Source organism: Schistocerca americana, chromosome 4 (genome assembly GCF_021461395.2).
Source record: "Schistocerca americana isolate TAMUIC-IGC-003095 chromosome 4, iqSchAmer2.1, whole genome shotgun sequence".
Classification (NCBI taxonomy): Eukaryota; Metazoa; Arthropoda; class Insecta; order Orthoptera; family Acrididae; genus Schistocerca; species Schistocerca americana.
In genome coordinates this window covers 316354313-316367409 of record NC_060122.1, presented here as the reverse complement: position 1 = coordinate 316367409, position 13097 = coordinate 316354313, and the positions used below count along the sequence as shown (strand labels likewise).

At 41.8% G+C, this 13097-nt stretch overlaps 1 protein-coding gene across 1 annotated transcript in view; it reads left to right on the top strand.

Annotated features, from left to right (window-relative positions):
* The first annotated feature begins 3899 nt into the window (after positions 1–3899).
* Positions 3900–13097, top strand: part of LOC124613122 (proclotting enzyme) — a 159852-nt gene continuing 150654 nt past the window's right edge. Inside the window, exon 1 of the mRNA XM_047141736.1 lies at positions 3900–4160. Within this exon, the coding sequence (XP_046997692.1) occupies positions 4016–4160 (145 nt within the window). The 5' untranslated portion in view covers positions 3900–4015. The remainder of the gene's footprint in view (positions 4161–13097) is intronic.

Sequence of the window (13097 nt, the reverse complement as noted above, 5' to 3'; positions counted from 1 at the left end):
TGTCAGTTTACAAGACCTCAGTTTGCCTCAAAAGGGCTGAGTGCACCCCGCTTGCCAACAGCGCTCGGCAGACCAGATGATCATCCATCTAAGCGCTAGCCCAGCCCGACAGCGCTTAACTTCGGTCATCTGACGGGGACTGGTGTTACCACTGCGGCAAGGTCGTTGGCGGATGCCGCCTCTGGTGTCCGGAAAACCAAGAGCACGATTCCATGGCGTCGCCGAGAATGACATGTTGCACAGCGTTAATTGCTTATCCTAATTTTCGGCAAATTCTTAGCTTTTCGTTGGTTTCAAGCAATATTAAAGATGCAAGCGCTAATTTATTACGCGATTGATAACAGTTTATTTGCCGTTGCATTTCTGCGGGCAGCACGCCACGGTGTCCACTGGAGCCTACCGTTCAGCGAACCACATGTCATTATTACATACTGCCATGCAGTAAATACAGAAATATGAATATTATTCCAAACAACAATAATGTCATTTTGGGGATCATCAAACTCCCAACTGGTCTCATGCAGCCCGTCATGACTTCCTCTACAGCAGCAACCTCTTCATCTCAAGCAACACTTACACCCGCGCTTTCAATCAATTATTTGTGGAATGCATTCCAATCTCTGTCTTCCCCTTCAGCTCCTTCGAACACCATGGAAGCTATTGCGTGATATTTAACACATTTCCTCTCATCCTGTCCCTCTTCTAGTCAATGTATTCCTCATATTCCTTCCTCAGGCGATTCTGTGGAGATTTATAACTTTAGTACACTTAATTTTCAACTTCCTTCTGTAACACCACATCGCAAACACTTCGTTGGTTTCTACGAAATCCGTTAGAGGAAAGATCAGGTTGGTGGAATACATTGTACTGCATCAGTTAACATGACTATGGGGTCAGCTACAGAAAGAAAACATTGCAAGGGGAAAATTACTTAATATTCGTGAGGATGTAGGACGCTGCAGTCATCTGTGACAGAGGTTAGTATAAGCTGAACTAGGACAAGGCCACATTTTGAGAACGTCCCTAGTTCAGTAAAAGTTGCTGCAAAATATATTTCTTCCACACGATGGTATGGCTGTAGGCAGACCGTTGACGCCACATTAGAAGTGAATGTAGGTTCATAATATAATTATGTGCAATAGAATGATCTGCATTTTAGGATACTGTTGTGAAATTAATGTTCTCCTACCTTACAACTGCATCCATACTCGAAGACGCATTATGAAGTGCAAGGCTACAGTACTTTTCGTACCATTTTCAGAGTTGCTTCCTGTGCAATTTCAAACTGGATTATAAGGAGTATGATTGCTTTTATGTCTTTCTGCTTTGAAGTTATTAGCCTAATTTTAACGTAATAGGCTGTGCGGGACCATACGCAGGAAGATGCTAAATATGCGCAGGTCCGCTCCGAAAACCGGTTTTTTGAATTTTCGCGAGATATTAGGAGTCTTCTAGTATGTCTGCCACCTACAGTGTTCCAGCATACAAACTTGAAACGATTCGGACTGCTCTTTTCTCAAATTTCGATGATTCGTGTTAGTCCAACCTATTGTAGATCTAATGGAAGTGAGCAGTACCTCAGTACAGCCCGTCGAATTGTTTTGTGAGCGATCTCTTTCAAAGACAAAATAGGATTTGTGTGAAGTTTGGAAGGTAGGAGAGAGATACTGAAGTAAATAAAGATATGAAAGTGGATCATCAGTCGTTTTTAGATGGCTGAGTCGATAATTAGACAGTTTTAATCAGACAGGAAGTTCCACTGTCGTTGTTGTTGTTGTTGTGGGCTTCAGTCCAGAGACTGGTTTGATGCAGCTCGCCATGCTACTCTATCCTGTGCAAGGTTCTTCATCTCCAAGTACCTACTGCAACTTACATCCTTCTGAATCTGTGTAATGTATTCATCTCTTGGTCTCCCTCTGCGATTTTTACCCTCTTCGCTGCCCTCCAATACTAAATTGGTGAGCCGGCCGGAGTGGCCGTGCGGTTGTAGGCGCTACAGTCTGGAGCCGAGAGACCGCTACGGTCGCAGGTTCGAATCCTGCCTCGGGCATGGATGTGTGTGATGTCCTTAGGTTAGTTAGGTTTCATTAGTTCTAAGTTCTAGGCGACTAATGACCTCAGAAGTTATGTCGCATAGTGCTCAGAGCCATTTGAACCTAAATTGGTGATCCCTTGATGCCTCAGAATATACCCTACCAACCGATCCCTTCTTCTAGTCAAGTTATGCCACAAATTTCTCTTCTCTCCAATTCTATTCAATACTCCTCATTAGTTATGTGATCTACCCATCTAATCTTCAGCATTCTTCTGTAGCACCACATTTCTCTTCTTGTCTAAACTATTTATTGTCCATGTTTCACCTCCATACAAATACTTTCAGAAACGACTTCCTGACACTTTAATCTATACTCGATGTTAACAAATTTCTCTTCTTCAGAAATGCTTTCCTTGCCATTGCCAATCTACATTTTATATCCTCTCTACTTACACCTTCATCAGTTATTTTGCTCCCCAAATAGCAATACTCATTTACTACTTTAGGCGTCTCATTTCATAATCTAATGCCCTCAGCATCACCCGATTTAATTCGACTACATTCCATTATCCTCGATTTGCTTGTGTTGATGTTCATCTGATATCCTCCTTTCAAGACACTGTCCATTCCGTTCAGCTGCTCTTCCTGGTCCTCCGCTGTCTCTGACAGAATTACAATGTCATCGGCGAGCCTCAAAGTTTTTATCACTTCTCATTGGATTTTAATTCCTACTCCGAATTTTTCTTTTGTTTCCTTTACTGCTTGCTCAATATACAGATTGAATAACATCGAGGAGAGGCTACAACCCTGTCTTACTCCCTTCCTAACCACTGCTTCTCTTTTGTGTCCCTCGACTCTATAACTGCCATCTGGTTTGTGTACAAATTGCAGATAGCCTTTCGCTCCCTGTATTTTACCCATGCTACCTTCAGAATTTGAAAGAGAGTATTCCAGTCAACATTGTCAAAAGCTTTCTCTATGTCAACAAATGCTAGAAACGTAGGTTTGACTTTCCTTAATCTATTTTCTAAGATAAGTCTTAGGGTCAGTATTGCCTCACGTGTTCCAACATTTCTACGGAATCCACACTGATCTTCCCCGAGGTCGGCTTCTACCAGTTTTTCCATTGGACTGTGAAGAATTCCTGTCAGTATTTTGCAGCAGTGGCTTATTAAACTTTCATAACGAAGAAATATTAAAACCTGGAGTGTGTTACCAAAAGCTTTATGGATAACTACTAGAAGTCGAAAGAAAAAAGGGGAAATTAGTGAAGAGGTGACTGTGTCATTCCTTCTGGGTAACACGTCTTCTCAAGAATGATGCAACTCGAGTGCTGGACAGCAGAGGCGTTGAAAGGAGGCCGATGACCGGGCCCCATCAGGAGTTCCCGCTAAACGTCCCTGATGCGGTGAGGGCCCGTCCACCCCCGTACCGCTAACGGGGTCAGGAACGCAGCTGCCGAGCCGGGTAGTCTCCCTCCATACCAGGAAGAGCCGGCCCGCTAGAGTATCCCGTCACCAGAGGGCGTCGTGGCCACCTGCTGCGTCCACAGATCTAGTACGCCGCTATTGGTGCCCCTCCGCAGAAAGTGAAGGACTTTTTTCTTCTCGCAGTCCCCCTCGCTGTTCGCTTCTCCTCGGCATCTGCCTGTGCTCCTTCTCCTCCTCCTCCCTGTTGTTGTTTTGGCGCGCCGGCCTCGGCAGGGTTGAGGTGGCGAGGAGCCTCCGTGGTCGGTGCGCTGGCCGTTGCCGGCGGTCAGGTTCCGCGGCGCGCTGCTCGCCTCTGATTGGCCGCGGGCCGGCCTGTTCCGAGTCACCGGCTCGCCTGTTGCGAATTCTTCTTTTAAAGACGCGGCGGGGCGTAGGGGCCTACGCCACACTCGGCGGCGTGATGCCCCAGGGAGAGGTAGCGGTCTCGCGCCGTGGTCGCTGCTAGTAGCACGTAGCACCCAGGGCCGCTCTGTTCTGCACGCGCGGCGCCATGGCGCTCGCCTCCGCCCCCTCGTGCCCTGCTGCCGCCCGGCTCATCGTCTCGCTGCTTGTCGTAACCGCGGCGGCGGTGCTCTGCGTCCGAGCCGACGACCACTGGCGAGAGATCGACGAAGACGATGCCTTCTCAATAGAAGGTGAGACACGTTTTTTTAACGAGCTCTTCGGTTGTTTCCACTCCTCATCTATAGCAAAATACAAGGGCAGCAGCTGTATAAACTAAATTATACTTACGCGATTGATTGCCAGTTCTCCTTAGGACACTGGACTTGCGCCAAAGTCCTCAACCTCCAAGCCTAGTCGGAATGGTCAACGCTATGCCTGCAGAACGCTCGATATTAATGGACTATGCGATAAAACCAGTACATCCCTAACACCAGTTCGATATTCTAAGCCATATAATCCAGACTCATGTTATTAGCATACATTTTTAAGGCTTCAATAACATGGTCATTTGAGATGAAATTCATGTGCGCATATGGACACAGACAGAAGAAAAAACTGCTTTGATGCTGTATGAACTTTCGTTTATGTGTATAGTTCGTTATGAGCCCATTGTTCACAATTTTTGACTAATGCCACATGAACATCATAGCCTTGATACCTTACGATATTTTATCAAAAATGGTTCAAATGGCTCTGAGCACTATGGGACTTAACATCTGTGGTCATCAGTCCCCTAGAAATTAGAACTACTTAAACCTAACCAACCTAAGGACATCACACACATCCATGCCCGAGGCAGCATTCGAACCTGCGACCGCAGCGGTCACGCGGTTCCAGACTGAAGCGCCAAGAACCGCACTGCCACACCGGCCGGCACGATATTTTATCACTACTTATGATTGTAAAACAATCCCCCAAAACAAATTTTATTGTTAATGTCGTAGTGTTATCTGCTACGATGGACTAACACTTCACGACACCTGATAGTGATCACCTCTATCGAAGCTGTTAGTAAACGAATTTTAATTTTTTTATAATTTGCTTTTCAATCAGCAGCTCACTTAACTGAATATGACCTTTTGAAGAGCACAAATTGTAGCCATCTGAAAGAAATATCGGTTTGGATCTGCGTGATGACGTAACCTAACCACGGGAAATGAGGACGGCCAGAAATGTGTTCATACTGGTTCCGCCCCAATACAGATCCGTTGTTGAACTACTATGTACTTTATGGGGTCTTTTCAGTCTGTACTGGTTCTGTTAAACCCTTTTGTGACCATAGGTATCAAGACGTTTCTACGTGGCTTTGCTGAATTGTCTGACTAGATTTCAGCGTCGATGAAACTTCTGTTATATAACGTCTTGACCTCTTGATAGTGTAAGGCATCTTATAAGACTCCTTCTTCGGTACAAATAAAAATATTGTCCCTCCGGCCTTACTACTGACACAAAGCGTCATGTTGTCGAAATTATTCCTTTTCGGTTAGAAGTGAAAATATTGAAAACTTACCGACTAGACGCCTATAAAATAATGATAGTTGTTAAAACAGAAGTTGGAACATTTTGACGAAGTAAGGAACAATATCTGCATTCTTGCATGGGTTTACATTGTTCTGTCTTCAGGGACTCAGGAGTCAAACTAATGGAGGGAGACTTTTCGTGGTTCATATAAACTTTGTTTACGATTGAGATTTTTTTTCTCTGCGAGAGATTGGCTGTACATTTTAGTATACTTCACTAACATCAAGACACCTTTGATACCTATCTTCATATGACATCCTTCATATGTAGAATAAACATAAAATATAACCTACTTCTCTCTCTGTGTGTGTGTTTGTCATTCACTCTTGCAAAGTGGAATCCATGAAATAAAATTCCTCGACCGAGATTTCAAAGCAGGTAGTGCCTATATTTTGTAATTTTTATTATTGTGTGTGCCTTCTACTTCACACACAAAGAAGTGCGAAGTCTCGATAAGCGTATTGCAACTGCAGAGAGAGATTGCGCAACCCAAATCTGCAAAACTAGTGACTCTGCATCTACAGTAATGCGATTACAAGAAAACTGTTGATGCAGTTATGAAACCTTCATATGTAACATCTGACAACATATCTTTGTGCGAATAAGTATCGAATTGCAATAGCATATAAATCTCTATGGATTATTCTAGTTAAGAAGGGTTAACAGTTCGACGTGGTGGCAGCTGGTAAATTCCATTCGCAGTACGCATTTCTGCTTAAGAGAAAAAAGAAAAAAAAATGCAAGATTATTTTGTATTTACGTAAGGCGCAAATTTCTATGCAGTGAATTCAACTTGTGTTCTCACTACTTCAATAAATATAAGTTATGTGGTGAAATAATAGCCAGCTCAGGGCTAAAAAATACTTTTTGACCGTATTTTGTTAAATTAAAGCTAGAGTTGCAGAGAAAACTGGAGTCTATAACAACACACACCGTGCAGCATGAAAAAGATGGTATTAGTTTTTCAGAGTATTCATCTACTTCTGCGACCTGATGAAATATAGCGTCTCGCGATGTAACTCCTGCGAACTTCATTTGGAACTTTGACTATGTTATTAAGATAGGAACAAAGACTCATTCTATCATCATCCTTAATGTTTTAGTGAAACAGACAAACGGCTATATGCGAACCTTGTCCTTAAGTTTCAAAGTTTATAGTGAACTGCAGAAATCGAATATTAATTAGCTGTATTAATAAATAATTTGTGAAAACTGGGCTACTGTTTCATTTTTACACATTTCTATAATTGCGAAATGCCACAGCGACACGTGACTATCGTTGTTAAAACTGTTCAAAACAGTTAATACTGTAAAAGTTAACGCCTTCAGTGTCCAAGGTATCCGCTTTCATTCTCTCTCTTTCGTTCCATGGGTCAAGATCACTTTTTCATTCCGTGGGTCAGTTAGAACAGTAGTAGAAATATAGTTTAAGGTTCGCCCAGGAAGTAATGCACTGAATTGTCATTCTTTTCCATTGCTTGAAATTTCTGTAGTGAAAAAAATTGTTGTGAGGTATGTTAATTGAATAACTTTACAGTTACTCACTTAATCGTAATTTGCTAAAATATTCAGTTATTCCCTAGCTTAATGTTTTTAATTAGTATACCATTTGTAAAAATGCTAAATTTCTAGGACGTGGACATATTCGTCATAACACTCCTCTTGATCAGCTAATAATGATACATTGTCTTTTTTAAACGTTATTAATTTACCTCTTTGTTCCAAAGAAAATACGAAATATTAATCCCAGGATGCCTTTTTTGTTCTAATCAGTGTTTGCTGGAGACTTCAATGCTTGCACAGGTAAGAAACTCGAACTCGTACCAGTATTTTCGGGAACTTAAATGCAATGGTCTGTATTTTTCCCTGTGCTGGCAACCGGCATTCTCAAACGAAAGAAAAGACTCGTGTGGAAGTAGTAGTAGGCTGGCGCGAGAATCCAGTGGGCCCCTGTGTTTCGGTACCTCCGGTGACAGAGGCTCATTAGAGACTAGCCTAACTGTACGTGCGCGTGATGGCGCGCAGACACCTATATGGGCCGACTCGGCGGCGCCGCACGCCAGCCGGCCGACTGGAAGGCACTCCAGTCCACCGCACGGCGCAGAATATTGTCGAGTCGGCGCAGGTTCTGCAGAGGGCAAAGCCCACCACACGCGCAGAAACTCGTGGCTCTGCTTAGGACGGGGCCCACCTCCCGATGACCGCTGGCGATTGCGTATTAGCATAAAGCGCTAACTCAGTACGGCGCACTGAATTATCTCGTGTGCGCTGTGGGTCGGGCGTGAGCTGAATACCAATTTTCTCCCGCCGGGCAGAGCCAGCCACGCGTGGGATGCAGTTTTTTTTTTTTTTTTTTTTACTGGCGTAACCCGTTAGCTCACCGCAGTTTTTAGAGGCCATAACCTTCCGGAATGTTAATGAGATACTGTGCTTAACCGAACTGTTTACGTTTTCGCTCATTCACTGAATATTAGCACAGTCCTTCTCCTGCGCTGTGGATTTGAAGGTATTATGCTTTTAATTCCGTTTCTGAGAAAATGCTTTATCTTCATAAATTACTGACGTTGCCTCAATAATTTCTTAGAATGTGCTGTAACCACTTCTTTTCCCGGCTGTGTATTCAGCAATTGGTATGGGCAAGTGAATGGCGAAGGTGCATTGTCAAGAACGACGAAAAATGCAGATCACGACTTTTAAGATGCTGTACTTGCATTTACAAGTTCGAGTTTCTCGCCTATGCATGTATTGAAATCTCCAGCGTATACCATATCCGTGACACAAATATTTCACAGTTTATTTTAAGTACAGAGGTAAATTAATAAAATAAAAATTGCCGTTAAACAGAAATATTAATTAGTATCTGCTTCCTTTACACAGAGGTTATCATTTATCATAAATTCAGTCATTAATTATTAAAAGAAATTTGTACCAGGCGTCCAAAGACGATTATGCGCACACTCGTATTTTGAATTTATGATGGACCAAAGACTTAAAGGAAAATTATCATTAAAATTAACACGCTTGTATCCAAACTTATTTTATTCTGCTTTTATTTAACCCAGCCTTGTCTTCCATTCTGTCGGAGCGACAACGCATGGTTTGTACAGGAAAAAAGAAAAAAAGAATTTCTCTCATACCCAAACCTCCAGATGTCAGACACTCAGATCGGTACCAAACCTTGTATGTCGATTGAGTATCAAGCAGAACACCGATTTAGTTCGTGCTATGTGCTGTCGTCCAGTAGAACAAGCGTAAACGAGAATTAGAATTAACACCAGCACTATCTTCTCATGGGTGACTTGGTAGAGCGAAAGGTCGTGGTGCCTACGTCCCACTTTCAAACCCCCCCTGATGATAATTTTGTGTAACAGTTTACACGTGAAACTGTTAATGGGGAGAACATTTTCCTGGCATGTAAAAGGACTTTTTGGAGTTTGTAGCAATGTTCTTTTGAAAGTTCGCTTTCGCTTCGTTGAAAGTAGCAAACCTATTGAGTACATTTGTATAGACAGGTGTGGTGTTCTGTCGGACATTTGCGACAGAATAGGCACCACTCGTGATGAAGAAGCCAGTGCATCTGCAGTATCACAGAATAAACATAAACAATCGGAACAGTAGAACAAAGAAACAATCGCAGCACATGTGCGGACGTATTAATAATAATAATAATAATAATAATAATTGGCTGCAGGTGACAGCGCCGCCGTACGTCAAATGTGCGTGTTGTTTAGAGTCTCGCGTTTGTGAACACACAGACAAACGGGTCTGCAGTTGCTATCCAGTCTTCGCGCTACAGGTACTGCTGTTGAGCGACATGAATCCATGGAACGTTATTGATATTCTCGTTGAATTGTTGCATAGCGACTGTTGTATACGTACAACAACGGAAATAAATGAAGAAGAGAGAAAATGTGTAGCATTCTTACTGGACATAACTGATCACGCTAAACAGTAAAACAAAATTGTCATCAGTGGGGTTTGAATGTGGGACCTTTGGTACGACGACCTCACGCTCTATCAACTCACCCACGCGAGATCTGCAAAATAATCACTCACAGACACGCTTTTCCTGTGCTCCGTGTTCTGGTGTATCTTTTAATTGCCGCTTGTGCATGTTCTACTGGACGGCAGCAGTCAGCACGAACTAAATCCGTGTTTTGGCTGATATTCTCTCGCCATACAACTTTTGGTACCGATCTATGTGTCTGAAATCTGAAGGTTTGGGTCTATAATATCCGTTTCAGTCTGAGTTTTGTTGTTCTCCAGGCAGATGTAATGGAATACTCCGTTACAAAACAGGTCTCTGAGCATTAAAAAAGAAATATAAACGATAATATCATCGAAATAGTAACACAACTGCAAAATTGCTGGCTTTGCCTTTGAATGAAGCTCCAAAAATTTAAGTTTCATCTCGCTTAGGACGTATTTCGTCTGTGTGGATTAAGTTCGCCAGATAAAGGCAACATTTTGGTCAGCGTGTACACTTCAGTAATAGAATTTTGGCCTGATTTTTAAGGCAGCACACCGAAGCAATCCGTAACTACATTGATTCAAAAACCACTGGCTGTTGGAGTTGCGTTCCACATTCCAAGTTTGCGTAAGACTTGTTTAATCAGATTACGAAAACAAGCAAGTACCATGATTCCGGAACTTATAGCCGTACTAGAAGGACTAAATTTCTACTCACGGATGACAGCAACATTTTCATTTAGATATTCTGCTCCAAAAGTTCACTATCTGCTCTAAAAATTCTGCCGAAATTTAACGTCAGAGTCAGAAAATTCTGCTGCACACAAGATTACTGAAGGATTAAAATGACGCTAGAAGAAGGGAAATATTTTAATTAAAAACAAAACGAGGATACCGGTAATGAAGGTGTTGGTAGCTATCTGGCCAAAGAAGATGCTGTCGCAATTGACTTAATTAGATTTAAATCCCATGTACGGAATACAGACGTGTATTATATAGAAGAGTGATAGAAGACTAGCAACGGGAATGCGAGCAGATGATAAGGTACAAAGTGAAAAGTTATACAACCACTACTCCGAAGATCCCCAGCCCACGAAACACCACACACATTCAATTTCTTGACGCCTGGCTTCTTCAACAGCTACACTAAACTTTAAGCACTGTCGTTTCCGCGTACATCAGCGCATTCTGGATGTTCTCTTTTAGTTTCTTGTGTAAATGAGGAGCAGACATACCAAAACAGGAAATGCAATTGTATTTCGATACAGTAAAAATTTGAAAAGATTCCGGCGCTGATTAATGAGTAGCAGATAATAAACTGATACCCTACAAATTCCATTAGTTACAGTCTACTCTCAAATTACTCTATTTGTTATTTTGATTGCAGAAACTGGTAACCGCAGTTTCTCCCAAATTTAACCTCCAGTGCGAAATGTCATCATTAACGAAAACTAGCTCAGACAGAACACTAGAAGTAGTGCGGAGAAGCGAAATTCAAAACAACCCAGACGTACGATTTCCCTTTTATCCCCAAAATCGTTACATGCAAATGTTACGATTGTTCCTCTCCCATTCCGGTCCTGTCGAATCCACTGGACCTCGACGTCGACGGAACGTTCAAATGTAACTTCCTTGCTTAGTCTCGCCAGTACTCAAGGACAGAACCGGTGTGGTCATCATACATGTAATCGTCCCAGCAACTGCAGAAATTTAATATTACTGTAATGACTGTCGTCATATTTCTTGCGTTTGCGCCGTTGTGGTCGTTCGAATGGTGGGTGGAAATGTGAACCCAAAAGATCGTACAATTGTTCAACCGCTACTCCGTCAGTCTTTTTCTTTTCGAAAGAAATAGCGTACCATGAACCAAAGAGAGGAGTAGCTTTCTCTACACGGAGGCTATCATTTACCATAAATTCAGGTATTACTTGTGAAAGGAAAATTCTACAGTATAACGCTCTTAATTTGAATTTATGGATGACCAATGCCTTAAAGAAAAATTTCGTTCATATTATTATGTCTGAATGTAAACTTACTTTCTGTCCCTTCTCAGAACGCCAGGTTTGATCTCCGTGATCCATAACCTGGTACAAAAGTTAGCATATCGTAGAAAAATTAAGGATACAAAATTTGAGTGTGTTTAGACGAGATAAAAAGAAACTCTTTCATGCAACAAGAACGTCACTGGTGTTCCGTTTCCGCGCTAAGGGTCCATGAAGGTTTTGACGCTAGTGTTATTCAGAGACGGTGTTCAGACTGCTGTGCGTTGACATGTTGCTGAAAATTTCGTACGTTTACATTGATGCACAACTGGCACCTCCGTGTTAATGATTGTCCAACACACTCAACGCGACCATGTGTTTGATGAATAATGGCTGCAACTTCAGCCAAACGGGCAACCAGCTCTTCTGGAGTGTGTCGGTGTCTCTCTTAAACTAAACGCTTTATCCCCCCTGCAAAAATAAATCCATAGGAGTGAGGTCGATCGTGGTTTCGGTATTGGCCCACCACTCCCAGTCCAATTGTCTAAATCTTCTCTGACATTAACGGTAAATCATGGTGGGGCTTCGTCATGCTAAGATTTGTGTTGAAAATCTGATTGCAGTGTCAACGTGTTGAAGTCGTAGCAGTCAAAACAACTGTGAACGTTAGTCCAGCGGCAAACACTTCAAGGGCCCCTGTAACATCTTTGTCACATAAAAAAGTGTTTCGTTTTATCTCCTCTAAACATTTTAAAATTTTGTCTACATATCTTTTTTTCCTATACATGTATTTCATGGAAGTGGCTCTTGTGAGTAACGGCCCTCACAAGCTAACCCAAGGTCTAGTGATAATGTAATAATAACATAAATGATTTCACTACCACTCATGTTATGTAAAATACTCGTGTGTATAGATCATGTTATCGTTTTTATTCAGATAACTTTAGTACAACATTGAAATTAATTATTGCTTTCCCATATACGCCTTAAATTACATCCCTAATGTCCCGTAGATAATCTGGATCTCATTATCGATAATTTCTAGGTTCAAGATGTCAAACACGTGTGCCCGATATACTCTTAAACAAAGCATTCATTTGTAAAATCATGAAGCCGAAATATTTTCAATTTCCCTTTAAGTACATGGTTTGATCTTGGAAGATAATCAACGTCGAAAATATTAATTAGAATGCAGTATAGCCTACTATAAACGTATAGTCCCTAGTTTACTTACTGATGGAACATTGTTCATAGTATTATTAGCTCTAAGATTTCGTACGCCGTCTCACTAGTAACAGTCTCACTAGTAAATGTATGAATACGTGTTGAGAGTGGAGTTTCATCTAGACTGTAGTTAACGAGAATCGAATTGCAAATTATGGAACTGTTACTGCCGAGTACCTTTCGTGTCAACAATCGTCGAGCCAGACTGAACATCTCCGTGTATTTACCAAAACACAACATCAGTACGGGGTCCATCACTTGGTGTAAAAGGTTATTGAGATATGTAGCTTGGATCTATGATGTTATAAAGTGTGTGTAGTAAATATTTTAGAGAAGATATAAAGAAGAGTAGCGCGTTTCTTTATGGGTTCGTTTTGCAAGCGTAGGAACGTTACAGAGATGCATATAAAACTACAGTGTTGCACATAACAA